The sequence below is a fragment of the Falco cherrug genome, chromosome 5 (assembly GCF_023634085.1).
Source record: "Falco cherrug isolate bFalChe1 chromosome 5, bFalChe1.pri, whole genome shotgun sequence".
Lineage (NCBI taxonomy): Eukaryota > Metazoa > Chordata > Aves > Falconiformes > Falconidae > Falco > Falco cherrug.
The window spans coordinates 2877765-2902621 of record NC_073701.1 but is presented as its reverse complement, the minus strand read 5'-3'; the positions used below and the strand labels follow the sequence as shown (position 1 = coordinate 2902621).

At 38.2% G+C, this 24857-nt stretch overlaps 1 protein-coding gene across 4 annotated transcripts in view; it reads left to right on the top strand.

The window, feature by feature from the left end:
* Window positions 1–24857, top strand: part of STXBP5L (syntaxin binding protein 5L) — a 203076-nt gene that overhangs the window by 5623 nt on the left and 172596 nt on the right. For all 4 annotated transcript variants that reach the window (XM_014286793.3, XM_027816931.2, XM_005433322.3 and 1 more), the window contains exon 2: window positions 12150–12247. In XM_014286793.3, coding sequence (XP_014142268.1) covers window positions 12150–12247 — 98 coding nt within the window. The remainder of the gene's footprint in view (window positions 1–12149; window positions 12248–24857) is intronic.

Sequence of the window (24857 nt, the reverse complement as noted above, 5' to 3'; positions counted from 1 at the left end):
TCATAAACGCTAATGAATTAACGTTCACAATATTTCTGTGGAATGACAGTATTATTATTCCTGCTGTATAGATGAGGATCCAAGGCACAGAAAATCCCAAAAGACAGGTTGTTTAGTGTCCACTGTTTTGAGTTTCCAGCTTTTGACATATTTAACATTTTTGTACCACTTTCGACTTCCCATTGTATCTCCCTCTGTTTTCACATTCTGTGGCAAGTATTTTGCACTCCTACAGAGTAGTTTTTAGGCAAGTTATTCATACTGTCAATTTATATGTCCACTTTACGTAATCAAAACAGCACTGAATATCCTTCCTGTCTCAAATGACAACAGATGGAATTCTGGCTTTACACTGGACCTGTGAATTGTACCCAAGATGCAAGAGTATCATCATCCACCATTATCTCAAACTGGTCAATCACAAAATGAAAACATAATCAGCAGTCCCATGTGAAAAGCTTAATTCATGGTCCTTGGCTTGGTCATTTATAAAACTAAGTAATAATGGCACTGATAAAATTTCCTTTCTGCAGTTTTCTACCTGAATTGTACCTTGCACCTTCCTATTTTATACCAAATAGGCAAGTTTGGCAGACAACAGCTCTTTAATTGTTTACATTGGGTTTGTCTATAGGACAGACCAGACTGTACTATGCATGGAGTGAGGCAAAATGTCGATGGCAGAAGAAGGTAATTCAATTAATCCCTACAAAAGGGGAACAAATTCCTGTTGCATAGCTTATCTTAGTTTGCATATGTTCTAACTTTCCTGCTTTTTATGGTTGACCTTGCATTTTTAGCAATATAAAAATCATAGAATATCCTGAGTTGCAAGGGACCCATGAGGATCACAGAGTTCAACTCCTGACTCCACACATGGCAACCTAAAATTAAACTGTTTGCTGTAATTTTGTGTGCCATTTCAAGTGGGTTTTGAGGGGGAGTTGTTCTGTTTTTTAATCCAAGCATTCAGGAATTTCAATCACATGGTGTCCTTAGATAAGGAATTGAAATTCAGGATATACTTTTTCCTCACAAGAAAGAGAGAATGTCCCTCCTCACTGAAAGTGTATTTTAAGGATAGGCTAATATTCTCTCTGCTCAGGGGTCACTTTTTCACAAGCATTTGTTCAGAGATCAGACCATCGTAACAGAACTCCAGTCTTCCTTTCCTGAGCTGATGAGGGGACTGGGAAATCCCTGGATATCCTAGAAATGGTGAAAAAAAAGTAAAAGTGGAACATATTGAGGAATGCAGTGTCTTCAGATTTACATAGCACAGGCCTGACCCCTACAATCCGGTGTGGTGATGCCATCTCTCATCTTGTGAGAACTGTACTGAGTTTATCCCTGGGAAACAGGGCTCTTCTCACAAAGTTAATTCCAGTCCCCAAGTTTTCTCTTGTTGTCTTTCCTTCATTTTGTGTTCCATCGTTTTTATCCTCTTAACTGTTATTCCCTGCTAGTGGGAACTGGACACACTGTCACCTCACTTGTGGGTCACCAGCGAGTTAATGAGGAGTTTTCTAACTATTGAAGTGGGAAAAGTGATTTTGAACCTCTTCTGGGAGGATGGAGGGAATTCAGCCTGGTTAGCCCATATCTGAGGGAGTGTTCTGATCATAGAGCTGTTGTCTAAAACCGCTTATATAGGCAGCTTTTTTTTTTTTCTACTTGTTTTGGAAATAAAAAAGACTTAGACTTAATTTTCTAAAGAAATGACTAAAAAATTACTTAGAGGTTCATGAATAAAAGTATGAATTAGTGGGAGATTATTTTTTTCCAAGTAGAAATACATATACTGTGTAAAACATGCAGCTGTCCTCAGTGGATGTGGACTTCATAAATCCAAGACAGAACCAAATCTCACTTGGTTAATTTAGCTAAATCTCCATTCATATCTGACTCTTATTCTGAGACATCTGATACTCCCTGGTGTATGGTATATGCCCAGATGCCTTTCTGAGGTCTGTGTGAAAATACTGTGAGAAGTTGGTATTAGTACGTTCACTTCATAAACAGAGAAAAGGAAGTAGCAGAGAACTGAATTAATACACCCTAAGCTACATGAATGTACTGGTCTATTGGCTATTCTAAGAAAAAGTGTTTATAAAAGCAGCTTATAGGCATATATTAATTTGTTACAATGTATGTTGAAATCATTATAGGGGAAAGTTAGAAGATTATATGATGAGAGGTATAAATAATGTGGATCTGTGGAGAGGAGAGAAGGCAGTATTGTTAGGTACAGATGGCTGGTAAACACGCTTAAATGTAATAAGATGTTATCTTTGTGCAGTGCTGTGTCCATTCCTAACAGATCACCAGCAAAGACTATGAATAGTAAAAAATACTAGAGACAATCTGTCGCTGGTAGCTAGGGTCAAAGTCTGATGAGGTACGCTTTTTATGGTTCCTTTGAATTTATATACAGTACTGGGAAAAAAACCCCAACCTTAATATTTAAAGGCTTTGAGTTGATGAGTGCACATACTCAAAAGTAGCCTTACTGAACTCAGTATTATATGTGCAGATACAGATGTATATAGCAGCACATCTTTTTGCAAAATTTGGATCCAATCAATTAAAAATGATTGTTTAATTTAATTTAAAAATTTTCTATATAAGAATGCTGTGTGGTCATACACTCAAAAGTCAGGTCCCTTATTCGGCTAGTATTCAGTTATGACTGTATGCTTGGAAATTAGTCTTTATTGCATATTTTGATTTTCTTGAAGTCTCTGCTTATATTTTGTTCCTGTCCTCCATCACATTTGAACTGTACACAATATATGGGAAGGATGGATGCAATCCTGTGTGTGTTCTTTGCAATGGTTCCTGTGAGAAAATCTCTGCATTATCCACTGGACATCACAAAACATCATGCTAAATAAATTATGAACGCCCATCTTGGCTTTGTTCATCCCATTCCGTCTATTGTATCCCTTAAAGGATGGATATGTGCTTTCAGTTACACCTGTCTGGCAGCAGTTGTGTTACATTCCATTGTAGCTGTGGATAGAAGTTAATTGTTGTGGGTCCAAAGAACCCTAGTTTATTCATCGGTTGTCCCTACATATATTTTCAAGTGTTCACTGAATGAGGCAAAGGCAGGACAACTGCCATGTGGTTATGTAAGCAGAGATGAGATTCTTAGGACCGTTGAATATAGTGTCTTCATTTGTGTCTGTGAGCTATGCCCTCAGTAGCATTATGGGGAGCGCAGTGCGGGTTGCAATGTCCAAGATCTGCTGGATTTCCCTGCTGTTAGGGCAAAAACCTGCCACAAAATATCTCTGTTTCATTTGGAATATATCTTCACCATATGTGTGGTGAGATGCTAGCCAATAGCTCTGGATTAAATTCTCAATTCAACATCAGAAAAAACTCCTTGAATTGCATACAGAAAGAAGATAGGAGAGGATTAATTACACATTAGCAATATATAGTGAACAAGGTTGTAAATGCTAGTAATGAAATCTGGTAATAGCATTTGTATACAGGAATGCCAAATCATGTTGCAAAATAAAAAATTCCCCATAAAAAATGGGGTTTAACATGGTCTTTCTATAGCTTTTCCAAAAAAAACCCAAAACAAAACAAACCCCAAGCAAACAAAAACCCCCAAACCTTCAAGAACTTTATCATAGTAGCAACATTTTCTTCTATTATAGTAGAATGACATTTTCTTGCAAAATTTTTTTTTAATTTCCCAATGATTTTTTTTTTTTTAAACATTCTGAAGGCAGCAAACAAAACTTCTGCTTCAGAACAGTAACCAGTCAGCCGTAATAGAACAGGACATAATGAGCCTATAGGAGTAAAGTTCCAGAAAATCCAAAAATGGGAAGACATGCAAAATAAATTAGAGTTATTTCTATGTTGCTCTGGTGTGACTTTAATAAACACAGATGTGTTTTTTATTATTTCTCATTAAAGTTATGAAATTGTTATTCTCTGCATCCACAGTCGTAGTGAAGACAAAAGTATTTTCCTTTCAGCGCTATCAAATATGTTGAATGATTTTATAATTCATGTAAGTCTCCATAAAACAGATCTCCATCAGACAGATGATATTCTGAACCAAGCTATTTCAAATTCTAGACTAATATGCTTAAATGATGCAACAACAACAACAAAATCAATATGAGCTAATATTTGAATTACTTTGACTATAATGGTTCCCCATTTGGACAGAAGTCTTGCTTAAGTAGGTAGGCCAAACTGACCTTTGAAATCAGTGGTTTAGGATTTTTTTTACTATTATTTTACATTAAAGCTAAGGCCAAATATAGTTTTTTTTAAAGCCTGTGGCATTTTTCTATAGGTTGGTGCCCTACTTCTTTCCAGCGTAAGTGACAAAATTGGGAAGTCTGTTAGGGTATATTTACTGAACAGTGGATGCAATTCCTTCATTGTGTTCTCAATCTTCTTCCTTTTTTGTATTTTTTTTTTAACTTGGTAGAGTTCTTTTGGAAAGAATGGGAAGGGAAGAAGTGAAAACATTTTACATACAATGTCTTCTCTTGAACATAGAATTTCTCCAAAAGGGGTAATACCTACCTTGGGATGATCATATTCATGTATTACCCTGTAACTTATTTTATTAACTTACTATGCTGTAACTCAGTGCTGTGGTAGATGTGGCAAGATGGTTTTGTTGTCAAGTAGTTGCTTGGCCACAGCAACACTGATTTAAGTATATCAAACAATTAAGATTAAAACCCAACCACTCTGCTTTGAGCAGGGCAGGGTTGGACTAGATAGTCTGCAGCGTTCCCTTCAGACCTCACCTGTGCTGTGAACTGGGAATAATGCAGTTCAAGGATCAATGTCATTTTATTTTTCTGTATTTTTCTGTCTGAATATATTAATTTTTTATTTTTGATACACTACAGTATATTTCAAAGAACAAGCATGAGGAGAATGCTTTTGAAATTCAGAAGGCCTTACTTTTCCCCTGTGGTTCACTTAACTTGGCTATTCGCATTATGATTCTTATTGATACGGATGGGACCATCCTTATTTGATGGTCCTTAACATCCAGCTTGCAGAACTGAAAATGACAGTGGATAACCACATCTCTGAAGTTTCCCTTTTTGTCATGAAAAGAGGAACTTCAGTGAAGACTCCAAGATTTCTTCATTTTAGTTTGGGGTTTTTTTTAAGACTAATTGTCTGGACGATGCCTTTGGATGTACTCTCTTTTTCAGGGCCAAGCAGTATTCGGGAAATTGAAAAATTATGTAATGTGTGGTAGAACTTGCCTGTTTAAAAAACAGTCATATGGTCTGCATACAGACTTCTCAAAAATAGTAGAGTGGAAAAAATACATATAAAAAAATACAGACTTGATACTAATTTTTGAAACCTTATGTTTTAATTTTTAAAAATATATTAAGCTGCATCCAAAGGAAAAAAAAAGATTTCATTATGTTCATATGCAGGCTGAGAGAGTTGGGGTTGTTCAGCTGAGGGAAGAGAAGGCTCTGGTGAGACGTTCCAGCAGCCTTTCAGTACTTAAAGGGGGCTTATAGGAAAGATGGGGACAGACTTTTTGATAGGGCTGGTAGCAACAGGACAAGGGGTAATGGTTTTAAACTAGAAGGTAGATTTAGATTAGATATTAGGAAGAAATTCTTTTCTGCAAGGGTGGTGAGGCGCTGGCACAGGCTGCCCAGAGCAGCTGTGGATGCCCCATCCCTGGCAGTGCTCAAGGCCAGGTTGGACGGGGCTTGGAGCAACCTGCTCTAGTGGAAGGTGTCCCTGCCCATGGCAGGGGGGTTGGAGCTGGAGGATCCTTAAGGTCCCTTCCAACCCAACCCATTCTATGATTCATAGTACAAAAATGTATAATAAACTAATCAGTTCATTTTGAATACTCTAGTATATCACTCTCATTTAAAAATATAATTACCAGTGTATAGTACTTGTGAAACTAAACTGTTAAAATTCAAATTCTGTTTGAAGTCTACTTTATGTCCAGGAGAGATATTTTCTCAAAACTCTACCATAGCTTCAGTGACCTTTTATAAGAAAAAGTTTTGTAATTTAAAAATTAAAAGACAAAACAAATTTGCCTATTGCTGAAAGTATTCTTTGGTGCCAAAAGTTATGTATGTAAATGTTATGAAACTTTATTACTAATCTGGCTGTTCCTTGTGCATATCTTTCCTTCTTGCCCCTGTATTCCCTATTTCAGTAACACTTCTCTTTTTCCCCTGTTGTATCCACATTATCCATGTTTTTTCTCTCCTGTGTTTTTCTCCGCCAATACCGATTTCCATTTTCTCCCTCTTAGATGCACTGCTGCTGGTGAAGATAATAAGCTCATAAGAAATACCCTGCTGAGACAAACCAATGGTCCATATCACCCAGCAGTCAGTCTCTGACAGTGGCAATAGAATATGTCATTTAGGGAGAGTAATAAGTTAGATCACTTTCTGCAGTCCATTCCCTTTCTAATCTCCCATCATCCACCATCACTGGATTGGAGATGACAGAGTGTCCAGTCCTTTTAGAATCCAGTTATCAATAATTTCCATGAGTTTTTCTAATGCCGTTTTGAACCTACTGATACTGTCAGCCTTCACAACCTCCTATGGTGGCAAGTTTCAGAAGTTCATTACCTGTTGGGTAAAGAAGTATTTTCTTCTCTTTTAAGCTGATTTTTCAAAACAAATGAAAGGGCTCCGTGTTTTTGCTGAATAACAGTTCCACGTATAGCTTACCCACTCTCTGGATGATGTAAATCTCAGTCTATCCCCCCACAACCTTCTCCACTCCAAACTGAGGTTGCAGCACTTTTAGTCTTTCCTGATAAAGCTTGTGTCCCTCACCCTGAGCATTAACTGCCTTCCCTTGATCAGTTCTGACTTGACTACTTCTTCAGATGTGGAGACTAGAGCTGCATACAGTACTCAAGTAATGGGCTCACAGAGATTTTATAAAGCAGCAAAATTATGCCTTCTGTGTTATTCTTTATACTCTGCCTGATAACGTCCAACATTACTTGGTTTTTTGGGTTGCTGCTGCACATTAAACCAAAGACTTCAGAGGAATGCCAACCATGCCCACAAAATCACTTTCTGCATCATAAATGCTAATTCCAAATTCAGCATTGTGTAAGCCTAGTTAAGATGGTTCATTTTTTCCCCTCTAGATGCCTTAGCCTATCCACATGGAAGCTCATTTATCACCTTCTTGCCCACTTACTCAGACTAATGAGGTCTTTCGGGAGTTGGTCACCATAGGTACTGAATTTCACTGTCCAAAGGAGCTTACTAGCACCTATGAACTTGGAGATTTCAGTGATCGCTACCTTTTATACATCATTAAAGATTATGAATAAAATTGGTCCAAGCAGTCATCCGTGGAGTACTCTACTTTTGATTTTTCTTCATGGTAGAAATCTGTTAAGCCTGATCCTTTGTTTTATGTTATCTGACCAGCTTTCAGTCCATAAAAAACCCCTTTTCTTCACTCCCATGAAAACTTTGCTTCTTTAGTGACATTGCTGTGGACTGTTATTGGAAGGCTCATGGAAAACATACATATATTCATATCCCCTTTATTTCCATGCATGCTGACAGTTTCATAGGATTAGAGGAAACTTGTCAGATGGGATTTCCCATTGTAGAAACTCTGCTGGCTTCTGCAGTGATCTTCACCCGAGTGCTTAGTTCATCTTTATTTTACCATCTTGCTAGGGACAGCAATCAGCCTTCCTAGTCTATAGTTCCAGAGTGCCTTTTGTAGATGGTTTTTCCCACGTGACTGTTTCTAGCTTTACACAGAGTAAAAGAACTATATATGGGTATCTTTAAGAAAAAAAAAAAAGATAGTTTTTAGACTATCCTGTGGACATGCTCAGAAGCCCTAGTTCCTAATGTAGGTTGAGAGCTAAATGGAATCCATGGCTTGAGTTTGAAATTTTGGAAAGTTTTAGAAAAGTTGGGAATTTGTCAAAATATATTCCTTTGAAAAATGGAAATTTAACTAATAAAAAAATTTATCTGTTCTGCATCATTTTCTTAGGTTGGAAGCCTACTGATATCTTGTGCTCTTTCCATCTTACATGAGCAGAAAGTAGTCTTACTAATCAAAGATTCCAGGCAGGGAAGCCTAAAAATGAGGGATGTCATGGTCTTATAGGGATATAATGCATCTTTATAAGCACCCATTTTCACCACTACCTTGGTGAAAGCTGTAATCATTGATATTTCTTGATTTCCTACATAGCTGAGTAAAAGGCTTTATAGGTTTCAGTCAATACTTCATCCTCTGTTCCATAAACGAATCAATTACTTGCTTCAGTGAGACTTTTGCATGTGGCACGTTGGTTGCAATTTGGAAGTAGTTTCTACATCCTGAGTCACAGGCTTAGGCTACGTAGTTTGATTTTAACAAATAGACACCACCTCAAAAATTATTTACCTACATGAATTAGTTCTGCTGTCAGATGTTACATAAAACAGGGTATCTAAAATATTAGTAGAAAAGTTACAAATGTTAAGTTTATGCAAATTACCAGGAACAGTTTTGACTTTAAACCCTGTCAGTTAATTGATGCAGTTTGAAGTTTAGTCCTCTATTTTCTGGACTTATTTAGAGGATATAAAAATCACTTTTAAAAAATGGTGTCTTTGCAGTCTTAATACGAACTACCATAGAACAAAAGTTAAGAAAAACTCTTAGACTGGAAATTTTCATTATACAACATATGAACAATTATACTGGATATTGCATATTATTACTAGTGCAATGTTCTGGGTTTTTTTTCAGCTAATGAAATATATCACTGTATCTTAGACAAAAAGAGATTGTTGTTATGTTTTGTAAAGCATATTAAAGTGTTCATTGGTAGAATCCTAGTGAGCCCAAATAATCAACTTCCTATATTCATTTAGGTAAATTGGTTGTGTAAAGATTTCTTTAATGATATATGTGCAATTCACCATAAGAATATTTGCTTAAAAAATTTAAAAGAAATTTTAAAAGAGAATAACAAACCTCAACAAGGATTTATGCTGCAATTGTAGCTGTATTTGTAAATTTCTCGTTTCAAATAAATTATTTCACATATTGCACATAAAGTGTATGTCCTAGGGAGCACAGACTGCCTCTAGAGACAGCATGCTAAAAAAAGGAGACATAAAAGAAAGCTGGATAATGTGGAGAAAAGCAGTCCTGGCTCCATCTGCTGTCTGCTTTTTCTCTCCTTTTCTTTTTTTTTGGCACCTTTTTTAGCACATTCAGAGTAGGTAGGTCCTATATCTCTTCAAACACAGGCAATGTTTTAGGATACTTTTTTCTACTTTTGCCTGCTATTGAGATTAGTTTAATTTTGGAAAAAAGATCTTTCTTTTATGTTTTCTGCTCACCATTGATAGTTTTGGTCTATGTTGTTCTTACTAGACACAACTCAGATTAAGTAAGAACATACTCTTTTTTTGTCACCCTAGAATCAAGGTAATTTTGTGACCTTCCCCTCTTCTTCATCTGTATTAGTAAATGCTGTAAGGAAGCCCAGGCACAGTTCTAGAATCATTGCTCATTCTTAAAAGTATGCTCACACTAGCATTTTCAACGTGTAATTGAAAAATCTACTTCAAGTGCTAGCTTTTTATGTCAATTTTTCTCACAGTCCTTGGAAATAGGAGGGTGGTTGGACCAAGCCTGAGAAGAGTCTGGAGGTCTGAAGTGTTAGAGCTTGTCCCTGTTCTTCTGTTGAATAGGCTTGATCTTCAGAATCACTTCTGAGGCTCTCTAATTTGTGCCAAAATCTCAATTATAAAGGTATCTTTTTCTGTCTTAACTGCATACAGTGTAGCTTGGCTCGCCTTCCAAACTGTTCTTGTCTTTTATTTAGAGTCCTAATAAATATAAATATTTTGCTTGAAAATTTTTATTTACTTGAATGTTCAATAGACTTCAATTTTTATTTTATTTTTATTTATTCTACAAATGGCAGAATTTTGCATACAGAAGAACTTCCCAATTGGAATTAGTGTAAACATTCAAATTTGGAAAACTGCTGCAAAGTAGAAGTAATACCTTTGAGTTAATCCTACAGTTCAAGAATTATTACTGAACTATGATTCTGAAAAGGTGTGTATTACTGTGCTTCTAAAACATAGTTCTGTCTCAATAACAGGACCCAATTAAAATGTCCAAATGAAAAGTCTGACTGTAGATTGTGGAAATACTGAAAATACAAAGGAGATGCTAAATACAAAGGCAAGAATGCAAATAAGTTTTTAAAAATACTGATATTTGCATTCTTAGATCTAAAAAATAGTACTGAAAGCTCGTCATAGCTAAATATCAGGAAAACTTACTGTGACTAAATTGCTAGAAATTAAAATTTTATTACAAAGAAGATTTCTAAAAAATACTAATGAAGAAAGATAATTTGTGAAATACATGTTTTCTCAGATAAGGAGGAACATGTAGTCACAAGAATAAAGTAATTTCAAATATAATAGAAAATTAGTAATGCAGTCAGGCCAAACATTCAACACACTAGAAAATACTACAATTCATAATTCCTGATGTTTTTGTGACATGAGTTAGACCCATTTTTATAGTATGTTAAGTCTAGTTCCAGCTTAGATGTCAGAATACCAAAAAAAATACATTTGAGTAGTCCTACCACTTAAGAAGATCAGAAGGTTAAAAAAAAACCCACAAAGCAAACCAAAGTGGAAACAGAGTTGGGGAGATCTTTGATAAATGTCTACATTAACATAAAAAGTGAGTTACTTTCTACAGCTTACTGAAGTAGCATGTGTTCCTGAGGTTTTTGCTGTCTAGAAACTAATAACTGGGTATTTCTTTAGATGACATTCCTTATCAGCAATAATTAAGATATAAGTAAGATTTCTTTTAAGGGAGTGGTTATTTGCTGAAAAAAATCTATGTTTGGTTGTTCCCAAACTACTTGTATCAGTTCAAGTGTTTCCAGCTGTAATGGAAGAGTTGGAGTAATACGGCTGTATAGATCATCAGCTGCCTTTTACTCAACAGGTCTGCAATTAAGGAATCATGTTCCCTAGGTACTGCTGAGTGCTCTAGCAGACAGTTCATGAACAAGATAATTTCAAGGAACGAGAAAATGTCTTAAAAACTAAATTTCGTTCAGTTCAAAGTACTTCCTCTCCAATCCCAACCATACTCTAAAAAAAAGAGTGAATCTTAGAGTTAAATATTGTATTAAATATTATTACTAATTATAATAATGGTAATATAATAATAACTCATTTATTTAAATGAAATTATTTGTTACCCAATTTTCTGTAAGCAGTCACACACGCAAAATGAATGACAGTTCATTTTTGTGTGTTTTTGTATAGTCTAGTTGTTTTCAATATTTTTCTTATATTAGTGTTCTCCCTCATCAAATTCTTCCTCATAAGAATCAGACAGGTCATATTGGTCATAACCGTCAGGTTAAGGTAACAAAGTATTATTTGAAGCAGTCTTCAAACTCAGGGATGTGTTATGTCATGCTCAGTTCATTTTTTCCCCAAGGTATCTCCACAAAAATTAGAATTAAAAGCATAGTATTATAAATAAAGATTGAGAAAGGGTGAGTGGTTCAGTTGCTCATTTTGAGAACGTCTTCTCTGGCACCTTTGTTTTTCAAATTGATATTAAGGATTTTTACCACGTAGACTCAATTCAGCTTATTGGTTTATTGGATCTTTTCCCCTGGACGTGTTCCATTTCTTTCCGCTGAAGCTGTTCTGTTGAGGCTGAGGTTATTTGTGACAGTGTTTTAAAAGCATATTATGTGTCTTTTTTTTCAATTTACAGTTCAGCTGTCTTACATATTGAGATTATCTTTCAGTATACCATATAAGCAATATATACCGGCAGTATATGGCATATATTATGGCAATCTACTTTGTTGCAACAAAACCATTTAAAATATTACAGAGTAAAGAGCACATCTAGAAATTGACGAGTGAAATTCACCTTCATGTTCAAAATACTCTTATCTTTTAAAATACATTTCTTGAAATGTATTGCAAATACTACAACATATAGCAAAATACAGATTCTCTTCCTGTACACGTAACATAAAGACATACATGCTGCTACCTGTGGTTACAGTTCAGTCACTTTGCTCATTTGTTCTGTTTCAGACGGTTCGCCATGGTTTTCCTTATCTACCCACTGCCTTAGCTTTTGACCCAGTTCAGAAAATTCTGGCGATTGGAACAAGAACAGGAGCCATACGAATGTATCCTTTCTCATTCAGAGTTTACACTATTCTGTGTATTTGTAATACATTGGTATGAATCATCTTCTGCAAGCACTCAGGTAAGGCTTCATGTTGTTATATTCTACTTTATTTTGCTTTGCTAGATGGACTAGGAAAGGGTGTGCTGTTGAGGAATTACCATTAGGTCCTTCAGATGTCCAGAGAAAATTATTTGACTGAGTTTTTGGCATATGGTTTTGGCATACATTGGTTAATATAAAGCTGTATTAATTGTTGTTTGCCAGCATGAGAAGTAGACGCTTTTCAGTATGCAAAGGTAGACTACAAAGTGGTAATGAGCAAGTTGTGCATGTTGTGCTAGCAGTAAATAAATTCATTACTGCAATGCAGTTAGCCAAATGTAGACATCTTCACACTAGATACCGATATATGAGTTATTGTTTAGACTCTTCCAAGTGAATGGTGGGAAATAAGTGATTTTAGGGTAGAATTCATCTCCTCCTAGAGGAGAATGTAAACACTCTGAAAGTGTCTGTTTCTCTTCATTAATTATAAATGTATATCAGTGCCAGCTCTTTTTTTATACAGTAGGAATTTCAAGTTAGAAGTCTACGTGGAATAAATTCAATATGAATGTAATAAAAAATTTGAAAACTTTGATTTAAAAACAAATGTCTGAGAATATTTAAATGTTACATAATTCAAAATGTTTCTCTGCGTAATTTTCTTAGTTTGTCATAATTCCAGTGTATTCCATTTCAGTGAAAATACCTATAAAGTAAGGAAAAAAAGAAGAAAGAATATTACAGGAGGGTTTAAAAGTTATGTGATATGAAAGGAATAAACCAGTATTTTTTACAACCTTTTTGTAGGCAAATAAATTCTGGGTTTCAAGTAGGGGACAGTGCTGTATAAAATACCAGCCTAATCTTTTCTGGTTCTTTTACTACCATTGTTCCCAAGGTAACTACAAACCTAATGAACCCAAAGGCAGGTTACAAAGAAAAGAAAAGTCTCCTCCTGGAGAATCACTCTGTGCTTCATGTAGCATGACTAAAATTTTGTTTCCTCCATTTTGGGGCACTCTTGTTCTGAATAGTCACATTTGCATAAGCCTCATTTTCTGTCTGATCCGGTACTTCTCACAAGACTCAACTAAACCTCTAGTTATGCAACAAGCTTTGCTTTGGTAGTTCTGCTCTTAATATCTACCTGTATGAAGCAGATTGAATAAATTCTATTCAGTTCTGAAGAGGAAAATCCTCTTGAATTTGTGCACTTCTGGAAAAGTGCAAGTCTAGTAGTCATGCTTTTTTCTTTTGGGAGGTAGGCAAGGTTAGAGGGCCAAATCCTTGTCTTTGGAAACTTCATTGTTTTCTTCTGTGAGTGGGGCTATTGGGAATTCCATGGGTAATGTAGGTGTAAGAAGACGACCTTGCAGAAGGCTGACTGCTGAGCCCACCTCTTCTTTCCATCTCAGCAACCTGGCTTTTGTAGGAGCAGTGCTGTTTCTGGCTAGGTATCCTATACCTTTATAAATCCCTCCTTTGAGAAAAATGCAGGTACAGAGCCTGAATTAATACAGGTTCATGTAGAATTAAGTTAAACCTGCATCTCCTCTGCACAGGAATGGAACAAGCAGTGGACAATTAGCTGTATTCCTAACCTTCTGTAAAACTCTCTATAATCTTCTATGGAAATTAATTCCAAAGGGTGAGAGGAAGAAGGGAGAAGAATGTTTTTCAAAGCACCCTTCCCTTTGCTATCTCTTCTCCAGTTTTGCTAGCAAACCCCTACATCATTCCCAGAAAATTTTCTACCAGTTCTAGTATCTGAATCAAATAAGAACACAAGATTACCAGGGAATTTGCTTATTTATTTTTTTTTAAGAGATGTCGTTTCATAACATAAGTGCTTCTCAGCTTAGGCACACAGCACCTGGTTTGCTTAATTGAGAACTGAGTTAATGGAAGCTGTGCTTTGAAGACAGAGGGTGCCATAAAAAGAATTACTTATTTATCCATTTTAACTAAGGCTTCTCCAGTTGGCTGTCAAAAGTTCACAGAACATATTATGTAAAAAGCCTAGTTGTGGACTAATAACTTTGCATTTGTACACAAGGCTGAGCAGTTATCGATGAAACAAGGCCTGGGACCATGCACAGAACACTACTCATTTAATCCAGTCTTGGGGCAACCATTTGTAATTGTTGAAATCGGGCAATAATATTCAAGTCAAGATGTAACGGGTTGAGTATTACATCTGAAAATACAATTCATAATGGAATTTTTAAAGCAAACTGAGAAAGTATTGATTTTAATGGCTCTGAGTCTTCCAAGTATTCTGTAAAAATACTTGTTAACAGAGCCACACAGTTTCATTCTGCCGTGAATCTGTTGGGTAACAGAAATAATTCATTCCACGCATACGTTGTGTTTGGCTGGTGCTTCTAAACAGTACTGTGGATGGAGTGAAAGGACACACTATTGGGCTACCATCAGAGAAATGCACCCAAGTAGTTAGTTGTTTGTTTATTGGAAGCACCAAAAGGGCCTGGTTTGGATCAGACTCTGTTGCACTGGCCAACACAAAGGCATAGCAAGACAGGATTTATGTTTAGTATTTATGTGATGATGTAGAACAAGTTTTCCTGTGACTAGTATGTCATATAATGGTACTGTTGCTTCCCTGTTTTTCTAGAAGATTCACAAAGTATTGGTATTTCTATTGGTCACAAGTTAACATGTCTCAAAGGACAGGCTGTTTCAAAGAAAATGAAATGTGTACCTCTGTGTTGTGAATTAATGTTTAACATCACACCTTCAGGTGATCATTTCAAATGATCCAGTAGCAGTACTGAAATTCACTATGCTAAATTGGCCTGGAATAGAGTATATTATTCATAAGTCACCATTAGAATACAGAGATAAATGAAAATTCATTTTGGTATGACAGTCAATTTGTCTCCTAGATTTCTTTTCAAGCTGCTTTAGATGCAACTGCTATAGCTTCTATAGCAATGGGAATTGCTGTTGCTATGCTCTACTGATCCTAGCAGTCTCTGTGGGATTCTTAAGGAACTTCAAACAGCCATGTAGGTTTTACCTGCACTGATGACTGCTGGGTACCAGATCCTCACAGGGGCAGCTATGCTCCGGCCCACAGAATGCGCTGCAAATCACTGACGAAAGAGTATCTTCCTATTACCAACACAAGCTAACAAAACCTGCAAATAAAGGGCAAAAAACCCGCTCTTGAAACAATTGCTATGCCATCTGGTTGTTCTTTTCTTTTGCCCTAAACACAGCAAATTTTATTTCCCTTCTGAGGACTTTTTTCCTATTTGAAGCCTGTTCTCTCCTCCCATACCTTTGATCATTGCTCAGATCATTGCTTGATACCACTCTACCTGGACTATCCTTGCTTCAGGCAAACACATTCAGATGAAGAGGAGCTATGAAACTGAATTCCTTTTCTTATCATCTCCATATCCTTCTCTAGTCCCAGTCTGGAGAATCTTCTGACATTGCACACGATAAAGTGTGCAGTCTCTGGTTACTATCAGAGAAGGTTCTGTATCATCGTACAGGGGGGTGAGAAATTAAGATACTTGGTCAGACTTAAGTCTCTTCCTCATTTTAGAGGAAAAGAAGTCATCTAGGGGTTTGTCACATTCTCAGTCTGAATAGACAGATTAAAATTAGTGTGGTTAGCACTGATTATTCCAGTATCTGATCTGAAGAAGTGGCATCTTTCTCTCAGATTTCCAGACGCATATTTCTATGTTGTCATTTGTTCATCACACAAATGCTTGTTAAAATTCATTATAGCTACTCCTTTGGACTTCTTCTATCACATCAAATATTTACTTAGCCAGTACAGTCACCTACTTCAAACATACAGAATAAAACATCTAAATATTTTTGTACTGAGCTGCTGATTATTTGGTGGTCAGCTGCAGTAAGAAATTCTGGAAGAGACTCTTCTATAGCTATTACCATTTTTGCTTACTAAGAAATGGGAGAAAGTTTGTCTTAAATCTAGTGCAAAGAAAACAACTTACGGGGTCCTGAATGGCCTCCACACCAATGAAAGCTTATCCATTATCAAACAGGTTTAAATTAGTAATATGTCTTTGGACATATTTAGTGTTGTCTGTTGTTGTCATTAATACATATTCTTTAGACTTACGGGCTTCATGTTGTCATGGATGCAGGTTATGGGGCATGCAAATCTTCATTTTCACTGTTTCCCGCTTGAGTAAAAAAGCAAACCATCCACAACGCATGCAAGGCTTTTCTAATAGACATAACAGTGTGCTGTATTCCAATCTTACCCGACAATATAGTAGCCTTTTTATACCTAAGCTTAGCTGCGTGGTCCTGACACTTCCTTTGCTCTGGCTCTGATGCTCATCACATATTTCTGTAAGCAATCCAATTCATTAGCCTGGTAAAATACTACGTCTTTGCTGTGTTACTTTTTTTGCCGGATGAATGAACTGAATTATCTGGTGCTTACCTCTGGTGCTAGTCAGGAAGATGCATAAGGACACTGGTAGGAGTGCATAGTTGGGACTGAACAGAGGGAGACAGACGAAAAATAGAAATTTTGACAGTAGAGAGCAGGTTATTAGATTGACTTGTCTTACTATGTGAAAATGAATCCCAGAAATCCAGCTATGGCAGAATGCAGTTGTCTACGAAATTTGCTACAAAATGTAGAAATAACCTTTCAATTTTGAGTGGTATGGAAGATAGCCTATCTTTGCTTATATTTTTAAAAATCTTCTTCATGTAAAGCCATTTGCAAATCACAACAATTCTACAGGCTCTGCTCAAGAGAGTTTCTGCTTTAGGATTATATTTGGAATAAGTTTTCTGGCCGGTTTTATGTGTTTCTTCCAATACTTTGATAGCAAGGGTGATTTTTAAATGTCAAATACAGTACAGCAATACTTACTTTACTAGGTACTTTTTGTGAAAAACAAAACATGGCTTCAGTATGGCCAAGAAGGCCAATAGCACCCTGGCCTGTATCAGAAATGTTATGGCCAGCAGGACTCCCAAAGTGATCCATCCCCCCGTATTCGGCACTGCTCAGGCTGCACCTCAAATTACCTGTGTTCAGTTTTGGGCCCCTCGCTACAAGAAAGACATTGAAGTGCTGGTGCATGTCTAAAGGGCATCAAAGCTGAGGAAGGGTCTAGAGAAAAAGTCTAACGAGGACCAGCTGAGGGAACTGGGGGTGCTCAGCCTGGAGACAAGGAGGCTTGGGGGAGACCTTACCGCTCTCTACAACTACCTGAAGGGAGGTTGTAGCGAGGTGAGTATCAGTCTCTTCTCCCAAGTGACAAGCAATAAGACAAGAGGAAACAGCCTCGAGTTGTGCTGGGGGAGGTTTAGATTGGATATTAGGAAAAATTTCTTTACTGAAGGCGTTGTCAAGCATTGGAACAGGCTGCGCAGGGATGTGGTTGAGTCACCATCCCTGGATGTATTTAAAAAAATGTGTAGATGTGGTGCTTAGGGACATGGTTTAGTGGCAGACTTGGTAGTGCTGGGTTAACGGTTGTAGTCAATGATCTTGGGGTCTTTTCCATCCTAAAATGGTTCTATGGTTCTATAAGATTATCCCAGTTCTTTCTATGAAACAGCCAATAATCATATATTTGATTCCAGAGTTACTATCCCAAGTACAGGGGAAGGTGAAATCTAAACCTGATACAGCTCTGTTGAACAGCATGGATGTACAGCAGCAGCTGATGTACACAGAGAGACTTCATTACCAGGAGGTAAAACTTGAGGGTGTTTGTGCACACTAGAAAAAAATCAGGCAAAGAAAACAAGTACCACTAATGAAATCATCACCTGCAGAGTTCTGAGGAGGCATGGAATTTTACAGTAGTTAAAGAAAGTGTGGTAAAGAATGTTGGATATCAGGCTGGATGTACTTGAAGAGAATATAACTTGAGTTGAGGTCTGTGAGAAGGATGGCATAACATCTAAATATAAAGTGTGACAGATTTACTCTCCCTGGAACTGCTGTCTCTTAATCTAAGCAAGGTTTCGGTAGATTTATCCTTAAAATAAGCCAACTGTGTTCCATGCTGTTTACTCTATGAGATTTATTGGGCAGATGGAATGGGGGAAGCACAGACAAGATCATAAACCCAAAGTTCTGTTGTTTGACTTGGAAGAATCATTGATGCGTTTCATCTTTATCTCATTGTGGAATATATTTGGGATTTTTCCAGAGCATTTGAGTGATTCAGGAACACAAACCTCTCTGAGAGTCAGTATTCCTAACATAAGTTCTTTTAAAAATCCCTCTGGGAATCAACACATACATATATGTATTTTCATTTGCATAGATAAATAAATCAGTTAGTGCAGAAATAAGTTTATTGTCACTCTACAAGAATAAAAAAATACTATGAAATACCTGTAAACCAACAAATACGTCTATGTATTTTCATATGCATAGAAACCTAAATAAGTTATTATAGAAATTAATTTGTCAATCTGCAAGAATAAAAAATGTTATAAAAGGTATAACAATAATCAAATTTACCTGTATGATTAAATCTGTCTGAACCAGCATTTAGGGAATTTTAAATCTATACCAAGATTACGATGCATGTGGTTATGTGTGCACTCATGTATGTATACATATTAGGTCTCTGCATATGTGCATAAATTTAGGTCCATTGGTCTCCCAAGCCTCTTTCATGCTTTTTGAGTATGCAGTTTAAATATACAGTTACATCTAAATGTACTGGGCTTCCGTCATGTTCGGTTGCTATTTATCCAGGAGGTAAAAATGGAATCTGACATCTGGAAACAAACCTACTAAGAAAAAAATAGATTTTCATATATTTGGAGGAGCGCACAAAAGTGGTATACAGGTGGATGGATCTGGCAGCATTTTAAGTTGAGCTGAATGACTGCATTTATAGATAACTGTCTGAAAAAAATGCTTTCTGAATGTTTGTTGCAAGAATTTTATTGAGTTTAATTAGAAAAACAACTTCTGTGATATTGAAATGATGACTAGTGGTGATAGTCAACCATTTCAAAGAAGTGATGTGTCTTAATTAGACTTTGTGTGAGCTTCAGAGCTTTCCCTACCTTTTTTGTTCAAAACTTTGTCATCAGCAGAAGTGTTGTCATGCATAGGAAGGAATGCATATCAACATGCCCTCCTTTCCAGTCTGCTAATTATCTTTTTTAGACAGCTATCCATGACCTAAATTTGCAAGCATCCTTAAAACACAGAAATTTGTAGTCATACTATGCACTTAGTTATTTATTTTGACTCTTTCTTATTTTGCTTTTATCTGGCAAAATACTCTTGATGGGAGAGAGAATTGGTATTTCTCCAAACAACTTAGGAAAACTCATATCTATTAAAAAGGCAAACCCAGAGTACATAGGTACCTACGTACACTGGGAGTCTTTCAGCGTTGTGAAGAGAGACCTATTTCTGTCTAGCTATAAGCATTTATTCCATTTAAATTCTTGACAACTTCTCAAAGTTAGGTGCCTTTTTGCACATATGTTGTTTATGGAGGGAGGCCATGGACAAAAGGGAGCTGTGGAGAGTTGGATGCCCATCGTAAGGTAGAAAAGCTACAGTGCCTCTGAATGTCTCTGTATTGGGAATACCCATGTAGAAGGTCTTAGGAAATTTCTGGAACCAAAGAGATCTGTCTGTGAGGATCTTCTGAAGCAAGGAACATGAACCACATGTTGGTGGTTCAGTATGAGCTAGGACAGACATAGTTGCACACTATTTCAACCAAAAACTTAGGTACAGGTGTAGGACAAATGCATAGTTTTTTTCCTGAGGTCTGGAAAATGGGGATATAGACAAAACAGAAACTAGGATCTCATTCAGGAGAGGGGGATGGAAAGATTTCCTTGAAGAGGTTATTCTCCCTTATCCATGGCCAGCTCAGTCCCTCTTTCCTTAACTGTGACCTAGTTTCACTCCAGTTCTTATGGTTCTTAGATTTCTGTTCCTCAGCCCTGACTTGTCTTTTCTTAGTGGCAGCAAATAAGCAATATTCGTTCAGTCTCCACCTTTCTCCTGATCTGTGCAAAACAGCTTCTGAATGACATATTTTTCTAAGGAAAGTGTTCAAGTTAGGATACAAGATGTTTCCCAAGTGCTTCAGATACAGCATTCAAAACCACACATGACTACAGAAGAAAGAATCAAAAAAAGAGCATCACGGGAGAAAGCTTGCCTGAAAGAGATTGTGGATCAAGAGCTCCCAGAAAGTGAATAGCTGAAACAGCTGAGTCTTAGGGGGCATCAAAAAAAAAATGAAAGCATAGCATCAATCTCCTTATCCAGAAGGAGCACAGGGAGGGGGAAATGACCCGGAAATGTGGGGATCCTGTTCCTTTTTAATGTTGTTGTGAAGGGAGAGCAAATGTAGTTATATGTAGAAGTCATCACCACTTAAGCACATTTCTGTGAACCCACCCAATCCCCTTCTGGACACGCAGAAAGTTCGTTGACCTCCTCAATCATGTACGTGAGTACAATCCTTAGTGCTTGGATAATTTGGAAAATGTGGGAGGTAGTCCTTCAAAAAGAACCAGCCCTTTCTGTTCCTCTCTGAATGGAAAGGCTGCCCTGAGTCCTTGCAGAGGTTTTACAAGGGTCAGAGGCACCTGTGACTGGGAGAGAACTGGGAACATCAACTCCCAGTCTGTTACATAGCCCCTTGCACTCAGACAAGCACTTTTGACTTCATGCCTATGTGGCCTCAGTCAACGCAGAAATGGGCTCTGCCATTGTCAAGGCATATTCTCAGGATCCAGGAGCACAGAGATTGTGCAACATCATTCTGGTGTAGACAAGCACCCAAACAGTGTTAAAAAATCCTGTACCTGATGGTAAATAAAGCATTAGTCTTCATCAGCTCTTAGGCCAGTTAGGTAAGGCACAGACATTGTGCCTTCTGGTGCAGCCTGTTAAGATGCTTATAAGTCTAACACTGGTGGGCCTCCAAGGCTTGCATAGCGTGAGGTCATAGTTCATGAGGTTTAGGTAGTTACAGCAACCCTGGGTTGTGCACCAGATGGAAACATGGATTCCATGAACTTGCTTTCTCCTTCATAGTTCAAGAATCCACAGAGATCAAAGGCTTGGAAGATTTTCTTGGTGTCCTCCGCTATTACTATTTGAAGAAAGATAGTTTGAAGAATGGTATCTGAGGCAATCAGTCACCACTGGTGGACTTACTCTTTGCAAACTAGGTACCGACTAAAAAGTAAGAGTTGGAGCTGCCAGGCTCCACAGGGTGATTGACGCTCTTGAAAACAGGCATAGACTTCTGAAGCTACATGAAAGGCTGATGAAGTCATGGTACTAGCTCACAGCACAGGGGCTTTGCAACTGGGCTCTGCGTCTGAAAGTTTTGCATCAACAGCTGACCATTTCGCATCTAGAGGATAATGCTGTCCCACAAATCCAAACTTGTTTTCTGGGACCAGAACCTCCCATTAATCATACATAAAGCAATCATGGTGGCAAGTACTCCCAAAAAATCATTCTGCCCATCTTTTTCCACAAAAAAAGGAGGTCCAGGAGGATGGGTGCATTAAAATATACTTCCAGCATAGCATCTGCAGGTGCAAGGTTAAATTGCATTCTTCTTCTGAAGCACCTCACAGAGTGTATTGTCCAGACTTGTACTAGGGAGGTAGGCCAGGAAGCAGTTACCATTGTGCCACTCAGAAATGGTACAAGCAGGAACAAGAAAACTAAAAATAAGAATGACCTTACTGAGCAGTGGTGGCATGGGCAGTGAAGTGCTAAAGTCATCTCTGAGAGAGGCGCTGAAGGCCAGCATAGCGCTCCCTAGATAGTCTGAAACTAAGTAAGCAAATGTTTGTGGGTAAGTCCCTCTTGAGCAAATGTTCAAACCAGATATCAAATTTGAATGAAACCACCTGAAACAGGTAAAATGAAAATGTGACAAGTCTCAGCACAGACTTCTGCTCCCATTATAATGTAGACATAACCAATGCATCTGGAGATTTCTTCTGGAAAGAGCCATGAATAATGCAAGATGGTGAGTTTTATCTACCTATTTTCAATTAAGATCCACTGTACCAGCTTGAATGATCCTCTGGCCACGTAGGAAACAACTAATATTGTCATCATATTTCACAGGGTCATATACAAGTGCCAGATTTATCCGTCACCTCTTAAAGTGATGGAAGAAACTCTGAAACAAAATCAGACAGGAAGCATGCCTGCAGTGTGAAATACCAGAAAGTCAGCTTCAGTAGCTTGGGAGAGTGACTTCATTTGAGAAGCGCATGGGTAGTTGTATCTTTTTTTGGATGTTTTTGGGAACTTCAGTGTCTTTTTGTATGGGTTAGGTACCTCAGAAGTGATACTATGACAGAGGAGAAATAATTAAAAATAGGAAGATAACCAACAGCAGTTTGCAGAAAGTTACTAGTTTTCTCTCGGCAAAGTGAATCATAGAAAAATTTATGTTGGAAAGGACCTTTAAAGGCCGTGGAATCTAACCCCCCTGCATTGAGCAAGGACATCTTCATCTAGGTAAGGTTGCTTAGAGCCCCATCCAACCTGACCTTCAGTGTTTCCACGGATGGGACATCTACCACCTCTCTGCACAACCTGTTCCACTGTTTCACCACCCTCATTGTAAAAAATATTTTTTTTATATCTAGTCTAAATCTACCCTCTTTTAGTGTAAAACCATTTCCCCTTGTCCTATTGTAACAGGCCCTGCTAAGAAGTTGTTCCCCTCTTTTTTTTTATAAGCCTCCGTTATGTATTGAAAGGCCATAATAAGGTCGCCCCAGAGCCTTCTCTTCTCCAGGCTGAACAACCCCAAATCTCCCAGCCTGTCCCCATAGGAGAGGGGCTCCAGCCCTCTGAGCCTTTTTGTGGCCTTCTCTGGATCCACTCCAACAGCTCCATCTCTCTCCTGTGCTCAGGGGTCCAGAGCTGGAAGCAGTGCTACAGGTGGGGTCTCACCAGAGTGGAGTCGAGAGGCAGAATCACCTTCCTTGACCTGCTGGCCACACTTCTTTTGATGCAGCCCAGGATGTAGGTGGCCTTCTGGGCTGCACACACACATCGTCAGCTTGCGTCCGGCTTTTCATCCACTAGTACCCCCAAATCCTCCTCTGCAGGGCTGCTCTCAATTCCTTCATCCCCCAGCCAGTACTGATTCTGAGGGTTGCTCCGACCCAGGTGCAGGGCCTTGTCTTTGGCCTTATTGAACCTCATGAGGTTCACAGATGCCCACTTCTTGAGCTTGTCCAGGTTCCTTTGGATGGCATCCCACCCCTCAGGTGTGTCAGGGAGGGTGCACTTGATCCCGCTGTCTATGTCACTGATGAAGATATTAAACAATACTGGTCCCAATATGGACCCCTGAGGGACACCACTTATCACCAGGTTCCATCTGGACATGGAGCCATTGACCACTACCCTGCAACCAATTCCTCATTCACCAAACAGTCCACCCATCGAATCCATCTCTCTCCAATTTGAAGAGAAGGATGTGGTGGGGGACCATGTCAGAGGCCTTACAGAAGTCCAAATAGATGACATCCGTGCTCTTCCCTTGTCCATTGATGTAGTCACTTCATCATAGAAGGCCACTAGGTTGGTCAGGCAGGACTTTCCCTCAGGGAAGCCATGCTGGCTGTCTCGAAACACCTCCCTGTCCTCCATGTGCCTTAGCATAGCTTGTAGGAGGATCTGTTCCAGGACCTTCCCGTGCATAGAGGTGAGGCTGAGAGGTCGGTAGTTCCCACGATCCTCCTTTCTACCCTTTTCAAAAATGGGTGCGATGTTTCACTTTTTCCAGTCACCAGGGACCTCACCTGACTGCCATGACTTTTAAAATATCATGGAGAGTGGCTTGACAACTACATCATCCCTTTGTGGTTAGCACTGACTAAGACTTAACCAGCAGAAGGTGATGCGAGTGTATAGCCACAGCAGCTGGAATCATATGGCAAAAGACACATGCTCTAATGCTGAAGAATTTATTTCACATTTTTGCTCTAGCCCCACAGTGTAAAGGAATGCAAATTATGTCTGTGCCAGGCTTCTGAATTACGCTCTGTGTTGTTACAATAACGTCCTGGGTGCCTCTGCTGATTTTGCATTGATATGCAAAGATTACAACAATAAAGCCATCCATAGTAACTACTTTAAAGACTAACTATAATAAACAAAGTACACATCATTTAAAGAATTGCCTGTCTGCCATTGTGCTAACATTGTACTAAAATACTGTAAGCCAAGGCGGACTTGGCAAGTCAGCTCTCAGTGATGCTGGGTTTTGATAAAAGAGGAGGTCCCTTCTTTTATGTTATGTCCTTCTTACTCTATGAATGTTTTCTTTATAGGCATGCTGCATTAGGTATTACATCCCAGATTTTGCAATTACGGTGTCTTTCCTTGATTGTTTCTTGTGGTGGGTTGACCTAGCCAGCAGCTAAGCAGCACATAGCCATTCACTTACTCCCCCCAGCAGGGCATAGGAAAGAACTGGAAAAGCAAAAGTGAGAAAACTCGTGAGTTCAGATGGCGACAGTTTAATAAGTGAAGCAAAGCT